The sequence below is a fragment of the Pristis pectinata genome, chromosome 8 (genome assembly GCF_009764475.1).
Source record: "Pristis pectinata isolate sPriPec2 chromosome 8, sPriPec2.1.pri, whole genome shotgun sequence".
NCBI classification, from domain to species: domain Eukaryota; kingdom Metazoa; phylum Chordata; class Chondrichthyes; order Rhinopristiformes; family Pristidae; genus Pristis; species Pristis pectinata.
Genome location: NC_067412.1, coordinates 35,561,458 through 35,579,610, shown reverse-complemented (window position 1 = coordinate 35,579,610; position 18,153 = coordinate 35,561,458). Strand labels below are relative to the sequence as shown.

The window sequence follows — 18,153 nt, the reverse complement described above, 5'->3', positions numbered from 1 at the left end:
ACCTAACTCATTCTGCTTGACATGGAAAGAAACTGAGCGGAGAAGCATCCTTGATTGGTTCCTTACACTCTCTTCCTTAATGTCTTATTTTCTTTATGGGTCCCAAAAAGGAAGACCGACTTTTGGAACATTAGTTTCACTGTTGTGAGTTGCATGACTTCAACTCCATAAATTTAGTCTATAGAAATGTGGAACTATGGGGAGAAAACATAAGCAGAACTGTCCATTGCACATGAGTTCACTGTTTACTCCCAATGCTGTCAGTGTGCTCATGTCTGTTCCTTATAGGAAATATGGTTCGGTTAACAAATGTAGAAGGTAGAGTCCATTGCATCGCAAGAGCCAGACTTGCCCTTCACCCTTGGATCTGAGTTAGCTGAGCTGAGGGTAACTGTGTAACAATTAGCTTCAGGCCCAGAATTCATCTTGCCTCAATTGTGTACTGGAAATGTAGTGCAGCTTTGCTCTTACAGTTGGATTGCTTGGCAATACCTAATATTCCATCTCGTGTTTGGAAAATGGCATCTTGACTAAGGCATGTCAAAAACCACACTAGTTCAGTTTCAACATCTTTGGAGAAGGTCAGATGAAATCCCTGTCTGTCCTGGTTTGAATCTGTTGCATTTCTATGTTTCAAGCACTTGCACAATGTTATCCAAACCAAATGCAGTAATAACTGATCAGTTGGATTGCCACAGCCATTCCATGGACAGTGACTAGGCCTCAGGCAGCAGATACTGAGGTTGCATGAAATGTCCTGATGGTCATCAAATGCATTTTAACCACTTTTAAATGCTCTGATCAAAGATATTTAAAAACTGTTCAAATGGATTTTTAAGAATTACAAAAAAAGTCTTTAATTTTACTTGAAATGTTTCGGTTCTAGAAATTAATTAAAAATAGTGAAGGCAGAAAAGGCTTGCATCTAGGCTATTTGATGCAGGTCAGCAACCCCATTCAAATAAATAGGGTTGTCCTGCATAGTTGGCATGAAGCTGAGGGGCTTGCACCCAATACTTGCACTGCATTGCGCATGGATAGAGGTCAGGAACAAGCCAGCATGTGCGCTGCAACTAACCAGAGGTTCTCTTTAGCTGAAGATCAAAACAATTTTGTCTGTCTGTCAGTCAGAATATACTGCAGAAACAGAAATAGTCCAAGTGCAATTACCTCACCTCCACTGCAATGTCCTGCTCCTGTGGTGTTAAGAAATATACTGAATCTACAGGTAAATGTATAAGCTACAAGTTTTTGGGAGCCCTGTCCAGACTAGCAAGACCTGTCCTTGCCCTATGTGTTGCCTGCATATTCATGCAACACTCAGTATGGATCCCTGATTCTTGTTAACAAGGTAGTTTTGTCCCTTGTTACAATTTTAAGCTAGGGAGAGACAGGGTGAGGGACCAACCTTTTAGATGAAAGCTGCTCCATCATTCTGTTGCATTCTTTGCTTTTAATCCTACCAGTGAGGTACTGATTCTTGAGTCACACTTGGGGAATAATTATGTCACAGTTCTTTGTTGGCAGTGGTAATATTGCCAGAGAAAACATTATTAGAGATGGGCAGCCATCAACTATTGAGCCCAATCCTCATGTCAAGAGAGGTCACTGGATTCCATTGAGAAGCAGAAATCTTGGCTGATGATCTTTATTTCATCTGAAGAGTGTTAAATTGTAGGGAGACTAAGAATCATCCTGTATGCCTTCTCCACAAGACAGGAAGTTGTACAAAGTAGTTTCAGCTTTGTAAATGGATAAACAAGCTAGCTCAAAATGTTACCATATTGACTGTGTTATATTATGGGCTGTTGCCCAAGGTAATATAAGCAGCTGTGATGCTGGGGTTATCACAATTGATTTATTTTCTCTTACAGATTCTGCAAGAACGTGGATCGCGGATGTGAAGTCAGTATTGACCTTGACCATGGAAGGAGCTTTAAGTTATTGTACTGTCAGAGAAATGCAAATGGAAACAGAGACAAACATAAGTGCTCTGTGACATGAACATTTCTTGCGAAATGTTTAAACATGGATTGATTTTTCTTTCTGTCTCCGTCTCACTTTCTCCCCCTCGCACTTTCACGCCCTCGCCCTTTCTCGTCCCCTCGCCTGTCCCCGTCCTCTCGCCCTCACCCATCCCCCCTTGCCACAATCACCCCCCCCCCCCCCCCCCCCCCCCCCGCACCAAGTTTTCTAACTGACAGTGAACACTTCAAGGGTTTAGAAATGTTTATGCATTATAAAGACGGCCATATATTGAAGCCTGTCTGTGCTAGCTGGGAGCAGCATTGATACCTCCATATCAGGGACTCATCTGGCCAGAGGGCTGCTCTGATGCTTCCTTTCCCTCCTGGGATTAGACCAATGAACTCCTGTTTACAAAAGAATTAGCTTGTTATTTTACAAAGAAACCTGGAGCCTGAATCAAGTGTATAACTGAGGTACAGTTTATCAATTACAGAACGGAGGCTGTGCCTCATTCAACAGATGCACAATTCCACCCAGAGCCACTTTGATTACACTAGTTCCTTTATAAATGGTTATGTATGTGGCAAGAAGAAACATGTTTAGTGGCTGGGTCATCATCACTCACTGTACCTTGTAAATAGGCTGTTTTAGTTGGCTGGGTGCTCTGGAAGGGACTGGGAGATGGGCATAAAAAGTTTGATTAAGGAATTCAGCACCTGCTGTCAACTAAAAGTAGTTTCAATTAAAGCTCATTGTTCAGGGAAATAAATGAGTTAAAGAAACCATTAAATTCTGATGGGGTATTTTCAATCTGATTGCCTGGTTTACTGCTTTTTATTTCACTAATTGCTGTTTGAAGTGGTTTGTATGCTTTAGAATTCCTTTGTATATATTTTTTAGGGTTCTTGTGGATTATTAAAGATGAACTACCTATAGGTTAAGCTGCTAAACTTTTTCCATATGTTTTAAACCTTTATATAAAAATTGTCCAAACAAATCCAACCCTTGGACTTGCTGAAATGACACCATTTCAGAACCATACTTCAATAATGTTTAAGCACATTTCTTGCTGTCAGAAACTACAGTGCTATTGTCCACAATCATGATTTGAGCAAAAAAAAGCTCAACAAAACAAGTTAGCTACCATCTGCATTGAGTTTATGCTACATAGGGAACTCATTTTAAGCCTGTAACTGAAGTTGAGTGTTCCTTCTCCCTCTCCCTTACTCAATGAAAATATGGTTTTCACTCTCCCTCTCTCTTTATTGAGACATACGAACAGAATGTGAGGGCATTTACTATCCAGGCCTCCTTCCCATATTAAAATAGCTTCCTTAACAATTCCTGATCTGACTTGCCACAGGAAAATTAGTCATTTGAGTGAAGGTGCCAGCTGGCCATGAAATGATACCCTTCAAAAAGACAAAGTAAGTGTTTGGGGGGGTGGGTGGGGGGGGAAATGAATTGATAGGCAGGCAACACCTACACCTGCCAAAACATGATTACAAAATGTTACCTCTGGTTATGGTTTTCCAAACCCTCTTATCCTTGTTTACACAGCCTGAAACCCTTTACATTGGTATTTAAGCAGACCTGCAACACTTTCCCTCATAAGAACAAAGTGCTGGAAATGCTCAAGAGGTCTGGTAGAATATGCTGAAAGTTTACATTTGGGATCAATTGACATGAAACTTTAGTTGTTTCTCTCTCCATAGATGCTGCCTGTGCCTGACCTCAGTATTCCTGGCATTTTCAGTTTTATTTCCGAATTCTAGTATCTGCAGTTTTTTTGTCCTTCTACTCATGTTTTTATTGCGATACGCCACACTCTGTGTTGCTGCCACATCATTCAACAGACTCTGGTTTGATCCTGACCTTGAGTGCTGTCTGTGTTTGCATGTTCTCGCTCCAGCTGCATGGACTTCCTCCAGGCACTCCAGTTTCCTCCTGCATCCCAAAGTCATGCTGACAGATTAATTGACTTGTGTAAACTACCTCTAAGTGTGGGTTAATAGCAAGAAGAATCAAAAAGGAGTTGATGGGTATTTGAGAGAGAGAATAAGTTATGGGTTAACTGACAATGGGGGAGTGGGACTAATGGAATTGCTCCCCTGGGAGCTGACATGGAGATAATGGGTTAACTGGCCTCCTTTTGTGTCATTATAATTTGAAATTATTTCGAATCAAAGGGGTCCTTGCACAGCTCAAATTACAATCTCGCTGAGCGGTGAATGTTCAAGTGCCTATCAGAATGCTACTCTCTCCATTTCAATTGTGAAAATCCTCAGCAGAGTGCTTCTAGAGCCTCTCACTTGTCATTTGGGTTTATCTAACCTCTAGACAGTTGCTATCACCCTTCCAAAGCTACAGTATGTTCACTAAGTGGAGGGATTGATGTGGATGCAGTGTGCATCAAGGAACTGCATCCTGCTCCCAAACTGAATTACTTAAAACCATGTACACTGAATACACCATAACTGCTGGTTGGAATCCAGGCTCCCTTCTTTGTATAGGGGTCTGCAAAATCTGCATTCCTTTGTGCAGTCTCTACCTGTGGTGAACCCTTCACGTTCTGGGCCAAGTCCCAGCTGTTCAAATGTAAAATAGTACAGATGCCATAAATCCAATTAAAAACGGAGCATGGTAGAAATGGTCGGCAGCACCTATGGTGAGAGAAATAGTTAATGTTTAAATGAATAACCTTCTGTCAAAACTGAGGAAATAGAAGATGGCAGTGTTGAGGTGGAGACACAGACCAGAGAAAAAACATCTATGATGGATGGGTGACGGGAGATTAAAGAGCAGAGGGACTAAGAATTCAAGATGTAAAGATGTACAGAAATGATGGTCTGGATGGAAGAAGCAGAATCATTTTGAATTACTATTAGAAAGTATTTTGGTTGCTTTAGAAATGGAAACAGAGAATGTTGTAAATACTCATTATCTGGGCCAAATGTATTTCTGTAGGTACTTATAGTTAATGGGTAAATTAATTGTAATTTTGGTGGAAGAGAAGATAAATAAGTCTGAGCCACAAGGACAGCAGGAGGCTACAATTTGAATCTAGATTGGGAAGTGTGTAGCCAGGCTAGAATCTGATTCTGATCACTGTTTCATGGATGTCTCTTCCTTCAAATAATCCACCAGAGATGAATTACCACTGAGTATTGGAGACTGACTGGCTTTGCGAACTGTGCTCCACCACACAATTACCAGCAGAGGAGAGGAGAAAATTGGTTAATAACTTGCTTTATTTATGTTTCCACTTGAGGGCAGTGCAATGCAGAGCTCAGTTCCTGTTCTCCAAAAATAGTCCAGGGCTGCAGCCGATGCATCATTAATCTTTTAAGGGCTATGTGCATGTCCAAGGGGGTCCCTTTCTCGTTACGGTAGCAAAAGTATAGTTGCTTTTTTTTTGTTTGTGGAATCCATATAAACTGTTATCAAGAATTACTGATCATTCTTCCAAAGTTTGCTTCATTTTCTTGTGATAAATTTGAATAAGCTGAAAGTTTTTATGTAAATTTCTGGATTTGGCTGAACAAAATAAAATCCCATCCCTTGGTCTGAGTGTAATGGTATCTAATGTGTTCACACTGCCTGATAATGCTGCATTTGCCCCAGAGCCCTTCACACAATTACTGAAAGTATAATGACATCTGGGTAAGTGCAGGTACAGTTCCATGTTTGCTTCCCAGCTCCAAAAACAAGCCAGCAGACTGGAGCCTGACAGTACCATTCGACTGAGACAAAAAAAAACACGTGAAGTGGACAACTCTGCTTGATTGTAAGCCCAAATCCAGAATGAGCAATCTAGATGACGTGGTACATAGAGGGTAAGAGAATGCAACAAAGGGAATATCAGAAATTAATAACTTAATACAGCAGAGCATCAGTATAGTGTAAAAAATATAGGAATGAAACTAAAAAGGAAAGCAAGAAAACTGTCCATGGGGGGAAAAAACACACTAGCAAGTAAAATAAGAAAATCCAGAGCTATTTTAAGTACATTAAAGAGCAAAAGGGTAACAATGGAAAGTGGGGGATGTAATAGTGACCATAAAGATGCAAAGATGGGCTATAAGGGTAAGGTGAATAGTATGCAAATGTCTTCACAATAGGAGGAGATGATGTTGATGTGAATGAGTATAGAATATGGGATGGAAAAATATTGTAAAAAGTATGAATGTGTTTGGCATCTTTGAAAATGGATACATTGCTAGGTCCAGATGAAATATATCCCAAGCTGTTAAAAGAAGCAAGGTTGGAAATTGTGGAGGTTCTATTTACAATTTTTTCATCCTCCTTTACAATAGGGGTTGAGCCAGTGGATTGGGAGATTGAAGAGAGAGGCAGAGACAGCAAAGTAACTAGTTTGTTTGATTTTGGTTGTAGGCAGATTATTTGGAATCAATTCTAAGGGGCAGCATAAAAAGTCAAATTAATTGGGAATAGGTGCATGGACTTACTAAGTGAAGGTCATGTCTAATGAGCCTGATTAAAATTTTTTGAGGAGGTAACAAGGAAGGCCAATGAAGGCAATGTGTTTGATGTAGTCAACATTGATTTCAGCAAGACTTTTGAGAAGGACCCACATAACAGCTTGGTCAAAAAAAGCCCATGGGATCCAAGGCTGAATGGCAAATTCAAATCAAAAATATGTCAGACAGCATCCACAGAGAGAGGAAAACAGCATCTGAGTCAGTGACATTTCATCAGATTATAAATTTGTTCAGAGGCATGGAAAGGTTAAAGGTTTAGCAGGTCTTTGTGATGGGAAAGCTGTTACCAGTGGGATTGCACAGGGCTCTATACGTAGTCCCTTTTTGTATTAAATATTGTTGGACCTAAATGTAGGAGGTATGATTAAAAAAAAAATCAAGTGATGCAAAAAAAATTGGCTGTGGTTGACACTAAGGAGAGCTTTGGACTGGAGAAAATATAAATGGTCTGGTCATTTGGGTGGAATGGAATTTGATCCCGAGAAGTGTGAGGTACAAAAAGGGCAAAGGGATATCTCATAAATGGGAGGCTATTGAGTAATGCGAGGGATCAAAGGGACTTGCAGATCCTTAAAGGAAGCAGGACAGGTCAATAAGGTGATTATAGAGATGTATGGCAGGCTTTTCTTCATTAGCTGAGAGAGAAGGGAGGTTATGTTAGAACTGTATACATTAGTTAGGCCACAGCTTGAATGCTACATGCAGTTCTGGTCACCAGATTACAGGAAAGAAGTTGATTTCACTGGAGAGAGTGCAGAGGAGATTTAAAAGGACATTACAGTGATGGATAATTGTAATGGAGGAAAGACTGGATGAGCTCTTCGGATCAGAGAAAGCTGAGTTAAATTAATTGTATAAGATTATGATGAGCATAGACACTGAACTTCACAATGTGCCAAGACCTGACATGTACCAGATGTAAGTCGTGCTAGACCAAGCAAGTGTGCACAACGGGTGAGGATATGAACAAATTAAACCCAGACTCTATCGCTTAAGTACAAGAATGTGGGAGAGGTGGTGGGTACAAGACTGCAGGAACAGAACACGGCAGTGTTGATTGCATTGCAGGGTGGGTGTGAAAGCGTGAGGATTGGTATTGGTTTATTATTGTCACTTGTACCGAGATAGAGTGAAAAGCTCGTCTTACAAACCTATCCTACAGGTCAATTCATTACACAGTGCGGTTACATTGAGTCAGTACAGAGTGCATTGATGTAGTATAGGTAAAAACAATAACAGTACAGAGATAACCATTACAATTATCCATCACTTTAACGTCCTTTTAAATCTCCTCTGCACTCTCTCCAGTGAAATCAACTTCTTTCCTGTAATCTGGTGACCAGAACTGCATGTAGCATTCAAGCTGTGGCCTAACTAATGTATACGGTTCTAGCATAACTCTGTAACTGTCACAGCTACAGAGAAAGTGCAGGATAGAAGATCAGCAAACACTGGAACTTGCAGAAGTTTCTGTTTCCAAATATTTCCTTATTTTAATTATTTTTAGGAAGAAATTTCTTCTGTGTATTTATGGCAGAAATCTGAGTCCGGACCAAGGCGATTCCAGCAGAGAAAATCCCCAGAGTCGCTTTACAACTTCTTCCGTCATAACCCTATGTTGTCCTCTGCCCGAGGACCGTAAATCGCTTGGGGCGGAGCGGCCCTGGGGTGCGGGCGGTGGGGGAAATGGAGCGGCCCTGGGGTGCGGGGGAAACGGAGCGGCCCTGGGGTGCGGGCGGGAGGGTGGCGGAGCGGCCCTGGGGCGGGGGGAACGGGGCAGGCGGGGCCACGGCATGGGGCGGGGCAGCTCAGGCGGGGTCTCTGTCGCCAACCACTTACGTGGGGAAAGCACTCACGGCACAGCAAGATCCCAGCGGGTGGCTTTGGGCCGGGGGGGGAGAATTTGGAACGGTGGTCAAAGGTCACGGTGTTGGTTTAAAGGTCACAAGGACCGGAAGTTACCGCGGTGCGTTCCGGGCGGTTATCGCGGTGCGGGGAGGCCGGGCTCGGTCCGGGCTCCGACCAGGCGGGGGAAGAGTGGGGGAGCAGGAGCATCGGCGGCAGGTGAGGGGGGGGGGGGTCCGGGACTTCGGCTGTGAGCCGGGACCGGGCTCAGGCCCGTGTGTGTGAGGGTGGCGCTCCCGGCCTGGGCTTCCGGCGGCGGCGGCGGCCTGGGAGCCGGGGGTCTGGGTTAGCGAGAGGCGATGGCGGAGAGGACGTGGGACCCCCCCCCCCCCGCCGGTCTGGACTCGGGCCTCAGTGTCCTGATTTGTGCCCCTGCCGTCCGGCTCTGAGGCCTCGGCAGCTCGTTGAATGGCCGCTCCATCTCCAGAGCGAGGTGCATTGGACGTTGGCGGCCTCTTCCCCCCCCCCCCCCCCCCCCGGCCCGGGGTCTCGCCGAGTTGTCAGTACTGGACGGATTGTCTGGGACCATGGTCCTTGGTGCTGAGGGCGCGACTTCCTGCAGTTTATTCGGCAGTGGGGTGCATCACCAGGCTTGCTCTCTCTCCCACCGGTCAGCTGCTGACGAACGGCTGTCGAGGATTTTCAGGGGCTTTAGGATATCCTTCCCCCTTCCAGCCTGTTCACTGTGATCCAGTCCGAGCTGTAGCTCCACGAACACTGGAACTGTCTTCCCATCCGCCCAGCAAGAGCTATTGCAATGGCTTACGACTTCTGATTTACCGTGACAACCTGCCCGAGTTCCCTGATTATTTTATCCACAGCTTTTGTGCACGTTGGAGTATGGGGGAAGATTGAAGTGGGAGCATGGGGATGGGGGGGGGGGGGCATTGAAAGATTGTTTAATGTACCATAATATAAATGTTGGTCAGTCTACCCACTTTTCTCCCCGTTCCCAGGGATTCAGACAAAATGTCAGGAATAGCCCTGAATCGCCTTTCCCAGGAAAGGAAGGCATGGCGCAAGGACCATCCATTTGTATGTATTCTTATACCAGTGCTGAAACTTATGTTCCTGTGTATATTAGAAATGTTTTCAAACTACAGGTATTTGGCGTGGGGGTGGCAGAGACTTATAGATACTGATGTATAAGCAAAAGTGTTATTGGGCATGGAAGTGCTGCTTCAATATGTAAGTGAGAAATTAAAACAATGGCACCTGATTGCTCATTGTCCTTGGGGTAAGAAATTTGTAATGAGGGTTGTTGGTGGACTTGACAAGCTTTAACAGGCCCTTCAGCCCAAATCATCCAATGTGTCTGGCTGAGCTAGTCCCGTTGCCTGCAATTGGCCCATATCCCTTGAAACCTTTCCTATCCATGTACATGTCCAAATGTCTTTAAATCTTGTAATTGTACCTACCTCTACCATTTCCTCTGGCAGCTTGTTCCATATACCCAACACTCTGTGGGTGGGGGGTGGGGAGAACCTGCCCTTCAGGTCCCCTTTGAATCTTTCCCCTCTCACCTTATACCTATGCCCTCTAGTTTTAGACTCCCCTACCCTGGGAGTTGGGGATGACTGTCCACATTATCTATGACCCTTATGATTTTATAATTCTCCATAAGGTCTCCCCACAGCCTCCTTTGCTCCAGAGAAAATGTTCCTGGCCTATCCAGTCTCTCCTGTCCCAGCAACCTCCTTGTGAATCTTTTCTGCACATTCTAGCTTAATCACATTCTTCCTGCACACAGCATTCTAGATGCAGTCTCACCAATGACTTGTACAGTTCTAACATGCTGCCCCAACTCTTCTACTCAACACAAGTGTGTAATACACCACCTTGTCTGTCTGTGTCGTCACTTTCAAGGAGCTTTGCGCTTGTACCTCTAGATGTCTCTGTTCTACAACACTACCCCAAGCTCTGTCATTCACTGTGTATGTCTTGCCCTGGTTTAACTTCCCGAAATGCATGACTTTGCACTTGTCTGAGTTAAATTCCATCTGCCATTCCTTCACCCACTTTCCCAGTTGATTTGGGTTCTGTTGAAACTTCAGACAATCTTCACTGTCTGCCACGCCACCAATTTTAGTGTCATCTGCAAAGTCATCATGCCACCTACATTCTCATTCAAATGACAAACACCAGTGGACCCAGCACCAATCCCTGCAGCGCACCAGTGGTCATAGGCCCCCAAATTGAGAAACAGCCCTCCTCTACCACCCTCTGACTCCTTCCACAAAGCAAATTTTGTTTTCAATTGACTTGCTCACCCTGGATCCCATGTGATCTCGCCCTCAGGACCAGCATTCCGTGTGGGACCCTGTTAAAGTCCACGTATTCAATGTCTACTGCCCTGGCCTCGTCAATCCTCTTGGTCACCTCTTCAAAAAAAAATTTCAATCAAATACGTGAGACATTATTTCCTGTGCACAAAGCCTTGCTGACTATCCCTAATCACTCCTTGCCTTTCCAAATGCCGATACATCCATGTTATTGAGGCATATGGTTGTCGTTGATTATGAGTCCTGTGGATGGATCTTGTGACTACTGTTGCATTTAATTCTGGGAGCAATGTAGGGCTGAATGGCCAGACCATCTCCTGTAACCATGGACATTATATGAAATATTTGATAATTGGAAAAAGCCTGAAGAAAATATCCCAGGATCTGCCAGTTAGTTGTTGAAATGTGAATATTAAAAGCAACATTCCAGTCCTTTCTGGGAAAATACATAAAATCTAAGTTCTTTTCATCAAAAAGCCAGCTGTTTTCATCTGATCTTAGGACAAACATTTCCCACTCCCCCAAATCATGTGAACACATTTCCTGCTCACCCTTAAAAGCCACTGCATTATCTGGGAATTTCTCAACTGTGTCCAACAAGGGTAAAATCCAGTAAGTGTAGGGATGGTAATTCAAAGAATCTTGCAGCTCATCGAGCCTGTAGCAGCTTTTTAAAAGAGCTCTTTTGATTACGTCAGTCAGTGACTGCTCTAGGCTCATGCCCAAGCCTGAACAATCATGATAGGGATGGGGGAATCAAGTTCTTATTTTGTCTTCAGGTACAGACTCCTCAACTTCAAGGGACCAGGTGATTCAGGATTTCAGGGTAAACTATATAATGACATCACCAACCACTCTTAAGGAGTTGTAGATGTTCTGGGCATTCCTGGCTCTGCCTCTATGTCCTTCATTGGATTTGTGGGTAAATTGGCAACCTGTATTACTGTCAGAGGGGGCTGATAACATGTAGATGTAAGTTGTATTTACTACAGGATTGATGGCAACTCTGCTGAGGGGTTTCCTGGTATCTTGGGTATTGCTGTCTTTTGGGACAATGTATTTGTTGGCACCTTGGGGGTCCTCTGAGGGATTTTGCAGTGTGGGAAGAGTTTTCAGTGCAGCCATCCTTTGAAGGAGTACCACTGAGTCCTGTCAGCTCTTGTGTCCTTCCTGCAGGGCTTTGTGGCTGTGCCTGTGAAGAATCCAGATGGCACAATGAACCTGATGAATTGGGAGTGTGCAATTCCAGGCAAAAAAGGGGTAAGTAAACTAGCCAAGGCCACACTCCACATATTAAGTGCAATAAATTCTTGTGTAAAACTGCCTTGCCTTATGCCTCAACAGACAACTTGGGAAGGAGGCCTGTTTAAGCTGCGGCTGCTTTTCAAGGATGATTATCCCTCATCACCACCAAAATGTAAGTCCCTTTGCCAGTACTTCTGTAAAAGCTAAAAATATATTTTTTAAAAATCCTAAGGATCCCACATGAGATGAACTTGAATGATAGAACAGTACAGCACAATACAGGCCCTTTGGCCCACAATGTTGTGCCGAACTTTAAACCCTGCCTGACTATCTAACCCCTTCCTCCCACATATCCCTCTATTTTAAATTCCTCCATATGCTTATCTAGCAATCTCTTGAATTTGACCAATGTACCTGCCTCCATCACCGCCCCAAGCAGCGCATTCCACCCCCCAACCACTCTCTGGGTTTAAAAAAAAGCCTTCCTCTGATATCTCCCTTTAACTTCCCACCCATTACTTTAAAGCCACGCCCTCTCGTATTGAGCATTGGTGCCCTGGGAAAGAGGTGCTGGCTGTCTACTCTATCTGTTCCCCCTAATATTTTGTACACTTGCTGTGAGCATAGGATGTATATTCCTGGATATCTGCTGGAGCAGCTTGAGAGCAGTCAGTAATGTCCCTTTTACACTTAGGAAATGGAAATGTTATTTTCTCCTTGTGTTTCTCTTTGCTTTGCATGAAGTGCTGGTGGAAAATTTAACCATTCAAGTGAGAGAACAGGCAGGACCATTACTTTAAATTGAAAATCAAAAAAAAAAACTGCAGATGCTAGAAATCCTGAAATAAAAGCAGAATACTGGAAATACTCAGCAGGTCAGGCAACATTCTGTGGAGGGAGAAATAAAGTTGATGCTTGGGGTCAATGGCCCTATAGACACTAAAAGGCCATTGACCTAAAACATTAACTGCCTGACCTGCTGAGTATTTGGAGCATTCTAATTTCATTGTAGCAAGGTAATGTGCCTTAATAACTACTGCCCACTGGCTCTAACATCCACCATCATGAAGTGCTTAGAGAAGGTGGTCATGGCACACACTAACTCCAGCCTCCCAGACAACCTCAATCCACTGCAATTTGCCTACTGCCAAAACAGCTCTACGGCAGGTGCCATCTCCCTGTCCCAACACTCATCTCTAAAGCATCTGGGCAGTAAAGACACTTGTGTTAGACTATTGTTTATTGACTACAGCTCTGCTTCCAATACAATAATTCCAAGAAAACTCATCTCCGAACTCCTAAACCTGGGACTCAACGCCTCCCTTTGCAACTGGATCCTTGACTTCCTGACTAACTGACCACAATCAGTAAGGACAGACAGCAACATCTCTGCCACGATTATTCTCAACATTGGCGCCACGCAAGGTTGCGTCCTCAGCCCCCTTCTCTACTCCCTATACACACGTGACTGTGTGGGCAGATTCTGCTCTAACTCCATCTACAAGTTTGCAGATGATACCACTGTAGTGGGCAGTATCTCAAATAATGATAAGTCAAGAGTTCTGGAAGGAGATAGAGCTTAGTGATGTGGTGTCATGACAACAACCTTTCCCTCAATGTCAGCAAAGCAAAAGAGCTGGCCATTGACTTCAGGAAGGGTGGTGGTGCACATGCTCCTGTTTACGTCAATGGTGCTGAGGTCAAGAGGGTTGAGAGTTTCAAGTTCCTAGGAGTGAACATTACCAAAAGCCTATCCTGGTTCAACCACATTGATGCAATGGTCAAGAAAGCTCACTAACGCCTCTACTTCCTCAGGAGGCTAAAGAAATTTGGCATGCCCCCTTTGACCCTTACCAATTTTTATCAATGCATCCTATGTGGACGCATCACGGCTTGGTATGGTAACTGCTCTGCCTGTGACCACAAGAAACTGCGAGAGTTGTGGACACAGCTCAGCACATTACAGAAGCCAGCCTTCCCTCAGTGGACAATGTCTACACTTCTCACTGCCTCGGTAAAGCAGCCAGCATAATCAAAGATTCCACTCTGGACTTCCTTGTTCTTCCCCCGCTCCCATCAGGCAGAATATACAAAAGCCTGAAAGCACATGCCATCAGGCTCAAGGACAGCTTCTATCCCGCTGTTATAAGACTATTGAATGGTTCCCTCGTACAATAAGATGGACTCTTGATCTCATAGTCTACCTCGTGACCTTGGTGTGTACTTGCACTGCCTTTTTCTGTCACTTTATTTTTCACTCTGTTATTGTTTTACCTTGTACTCCCTCAATGCACTGTTGTAATGAATTGATCTGTATGCAAGACAAGTTTTTTTCACTCTACCTTGGTAGATGTGACAATAATAAACCAATTTACCATTTTTTTTGAAGGCTATTGTGTATATGCCAGTTTCTAAAAGAAGTCTTGTCAGACTCTTCTGCTGTAGTATGGGTTGTTCTCAGTTACTTATGCCATTGCCCTTTAAAAGTTCAGATTGATTCAGTTTGCAGAAAGTGAATTAATGTGTACTAGGTGTTTGAACCATCCAGTAAAGGGATTAGCATGCTTCTCCTCACTCTATCTAAACATTATCTTGTACATCTGTTAAATCTCTTCTCAACATTCTTTGCAAGGAGAAACTAGGGTTGCTCTCCACTCTAAACTGAGCTGAAATCCCTCATCCCTGGAACCATTTTGTTAAATCTTTTCTGCACCCTCTTGAGGACCCTCAAATCCTTTCTAATATCACCAAAACTCAACCCAGTATTCTATTTATGGTTGGGCAAGTACTTGATATAGGTTCAACATAACTTCCCTGCCTCTGTAAATTACACTTCTGTTTATGAATGTCAAGATCCTATATTTGATTGAATTGTAATTTGCAACTTTTGAATGATGGTGCGAGAGTTCAGTGCTGTGGTTGCAGATCTATTCATGTACTGTATACATTGTGTCTATGTGGACAGAAGAATTAATGGTAATAGAGCCACACTGTTTGTGGGTGCTGAATGACTGGTCTGTATTTGACATCCTCCTTTTCAATGTGCAACTTTTAACTTTTGCTTTTTTTTAAAAGGCAAGTTTGAACCACCAATATTCCACCCAAATGTATATCCATCAGGAACTGTTTGCCTTTCAATTCTAGAAGAGGAAAAGGACTGGAGGCCAGCAATCACCATCAAACAGGTTAGATGTGGAGTAGGGCAGGATGGTATTATGTCATAATATCTGTCAGTTGTCCCAGTGCAGGGCTTACCATTTTCTGATAGTGACATTTCAGGGATTTTATTTGCCTCATTTTCCCTGGTCCAACTCTAATTTGGCCATCTGGGAAGGTAGCACAAAGTGGCCATTATCCATTACCAATGGGGTAGTTTGTGAATGAGGGTTGCAACAAATCACACCTTGACCAGCATGTACTTGGTAGGAACTGCTACTGCACGGCAATCTTAATTGGGCTCTTTCCCTACCTGATGACTCTCAAGAATTCTTGCTCTGCTCAGATTGTCTAACTTGATCATAATGGATTTGCTGACATCAAGAAAGGGGAGATCTCCTAATTTCCTGGCTGATAATCTTCTGGCAAATAACTTGACAGCAAACAGGTTAATCACCCCAATTACTGATTGGAAACCCATTCTTTTGACTTGCAAGGTTCAGGGATGTGGTCAAGACATTCAGTGCATGGTCTCTTTCTTTCCTTGTGCTGAGTTGTATTCCAATCTGCCAGGTGTTTGTCAGTTTAATGCTTTGAAGCCTGTGATTATGGTATTATTAGCATAAATTAAGTTCCAGTAAATTTAGCTGACCTTTAGAGCCCTTGACTTCCTCGCCCACCCACTCTAGGAGAACTGTCATTGAGTTGTCTTATTGCATTGAGCTATGAAGGTTGCACACAGTGTTTACATTTTCTGTTTTCCTTCAGATATTATTAGGGATTCAAGAACTTTTAAATGAACCAAATGTTCAGGACCCAGCTCAAGCAGAAGCATACACAATCTACTGGTAAGCATCAGCTCCTATATTGTCCAATGTCACTAACATTTTGCAAACTTGGTAGTGCAGAGATTCGACAAGGACGACATCTGATCTAACCTGAAAGCTAGTTATTTTCTAAGGAAAACAATGGATTAGTATGCTGGTGTTCTTTTCCAAATGGAATCTTTTTAAGGGGGGGTGGGGTTGAGTTGGCACTTCATGAAATCTTTGGGGACCACAGGATCCAAGGGAAGGTGGATTTGGAAGTTTGAGATGGTGTTTTCTTTTTCCTGAGTTGCTGCTGACTCAGCTGCATCTTCAGTGGTCTCACACGGAGCCTTTATTCCATTTATAGTTGTACAGGACAGAAATGAGCCTGGCAGCCCATCATGGCCATGTCATTCCAACCATCCTTAGTAATCTTCTTCACCAGTCTGCAACCTTCTAATCCTTGACAATTCAAGTGCTTTAGATTGAATCCTTACCATGTCAGAACACAATCATAGAATGCAAGTTTTTGCTAGAGCAGGCTCAGTTGTTGCATGGAATAAGTGATCACTTCTTCAAGCAGGTTACAATGAATATTTGATTAGCCCTTCTCTCTGGCATGAATCTAGGAGGCTTCTACTGAAATGCAGTTTTGTCCATGGTGCATTAGGTTTGGGTTGTAATGCAGTGATCTGTTGTGAATTTTTGGGTTCAAAAGTGAATGTATGTGTTCGAGCTTAATATCAGGCTGAACATGAACTCCTGGGGCCAAGCTGGAGTTCTTATCTAGTGATTCACAGGGGGAAGCCTAGCCCTTTGTATGGATAAATCAAAATGCAGATCATCAGCAATTAAATGTTTTATGTACTGGGATCCAGTCAGCTTTAAATTACATTCACTCTTGTTTTGACTTGAGGTGGGCTTACTCAGTCATGTTTTTCTAAGAAAAATTTCAAAGCCCTGTTAGTAGGGATGTAGTTGTGAGAAGGCAACCCAGCAGAAGTGTACTACCAGTGAGGTTTGGGATGTGCAGTCCAGAGGAATTTTTCTTTCCCATCTTTCAGAGTTGCCAAGGACCAGACCATGTTCACTTAACTGGGGAAATCTGGCCAGAACCTTTGTCCAATTGAGGTGATTGGGTGGTTTTGTATAAATTGTGGCTTCATTTATGCAATGCCCCATGGGTAATGGTGTGTATGTGTTCCTTTTACAGCCAAAACAGCATGGAATATGATAAGAGGATTCGAGAACAGGCCCAACGGTTTACACCAACATAAATGTGCCAGAGTGGATTGTGCAATGGAGAGGACACTTTAGGGAAGTGACCATGTTTTAAAGTGGACTTTTGTTTTTATAAAGTCCCACAGTGTTCTTTCCACCAGGAACCATCTGAAGCCTGACAGTTTGTTTTCCCCTTCCTCCACACCTGGTTTTCTATTTGCTTCTTGTCATTGGCACCTGCTGCAGAAATGAGCATTGGTCACTTCAAGCCAGGTACTTGCTGACTCTGCTTGATCCAAACCAGTTTTGGGGTCTCCCCATCAATTTGTATTTTTAATGGTTGAATTATAAAGAAATAAACACTTATTTTAATAAGGAGTAAACTGATATTCCAAGTGCTGTAAAATGCTGAAACTTTTATATTTCCAAAATGCACGAGTCTGGATGGTAATACCATTGGTGTCCATCTGCATTTAAAGAAAAAATATTGTGCATGGCTCTGTTGATACAGATATAGAGTCTTTATTTGGGAGTCCTGTGACTCCACTAGGAAATGGGCTGGGCTCTCCTTCATAGGCTGTGGAATATTATCATTGTTTGCACAGTCTTCTGTCCCTATGTGTCTATAAAGGGTAATAAAGGATTTGTACAAAAACATTCTTGATGTTTCTGCTGGTTACTTTCTTGGGCCACACTGTTTTCCTTAAGCGACCTGCTGAGTTGAGCATGATTGCTCCAATCAGAGCTGCTTTTTGCAGAGGGAATGACTATTTGCAGATTTCCTTGAAACTATGACAGGGGAATGTGCTTTGCGTGTGCTTGCTACTTCTCAATTTATAGCTTTGGATCAATCATTGGTGTTTTTTTTAAACTGACAACTAGCCAGATGTTTGACCACCTACATTTTAGTTCCTTGCCTTCTCATCTGATGGCAGCTTCAATGGATATTTGCATTCAAGGGAGCACTACTGGAGAAACTGATTCCAGCATGGAGTCTCAGCTTGTGGTTATAGTGACAAAAGTAGATTGTATTTTTTTTAATTTGGAATTTGATGACTAATGGAT

At 43.1% G+C, this 18,153-nt stretch overlaps 2 protein-coding genes across 5 annotated transcripts in view; both read left to right on the top strand.

Moving 5' to 3' along the window:
• LOC127573615 (BTB/POZ domain-containing protein KCTD5-like) overlaps positions 1-5,542 on the top strand; it is a 60,666-nt gene extending 55,124 nt beyond the window's left edge. Inside the window, exon 6 of one of the 2 annotated variants that reach the window (XM_052021994.1) lies at positions 1,875-5,542. In XM_052021994.1, coding sequence (XP_051877954.1) covers positions 1,875-1,904 — 30 coding nt within the window. In that variant the 3' untranslated portion in view covers positions 1,905-5,542. The remainder of the gene's footprint in view (positions 1-1,874) is intronic. The other variant, XM_052021993.1, reaches the window with a different exon arrangement.
• Positions 5,543-8,304: 2,762 nt separating this feature from the next.
• Positions 8,305-17,743, top strand: ube2ia (ubiquitin-conjugating enzyme E2Ia). 3 transcript variants are annotated; one of them, XM_052021328.1, is made up of 7 exons: positions 8,305-8,436; positions 9,332-9,410; positions 11,834-11,917; positions 12,002-12,074; positions 14,978-15,087; positions 15,827-15,906; positions 17,081-17,743. In XM_052021328.1, the coding sequence occupies exons 2-7, from the start codon at positions 9,345-9,347 to the stop codon at positions 17,142-17,144; spliced, it is 477 nt and encodes a 158-aa protein (XP_051877288.1). In that variant the 5' UTR covers positions 8,305-8,436; positions 9,332-9,344; the 3' UTR covers positions 17,145-17,743. The 3 variants fall into 3 exon arrangements, with proteins under 3 accessions (XP_051877288.1, XP_051877289.1, XP_051877287.1); XM_052021329.1 differs by having other exon boundaries at positions 8,387-8,411; XM_052021327.1 differs by having other exon boundaries at positions 8,394-8,534.
• Positions 17,744-18,153: the final 410 nt, after the last annotated feature.

Bases quoted from the DNA above. Each gene is read 5' to 3' on its own strand.
- ube2ia (XM_052021328.1), top strand. From the start codon at position 9,345: ATGTCAGGAATAGCCCTGAATCGCCTTTCCCAGGAAAGGAAGGCATGG. The intron at 12,075-14,977 runs GTAAGTCCCTTT...TTTTTTTAAAAG, and splicing joins TCCCTCATCACCACCAAAAT to GCAAGTTTGAACCACCAATA. The intron at 15,088-15,826 runs GTTAGATGTGGA...GTTTTCCTTCAG, and splicing joins CAGCAATCACCATCAAACAG to ATATTATTAGGGATTCAAGA.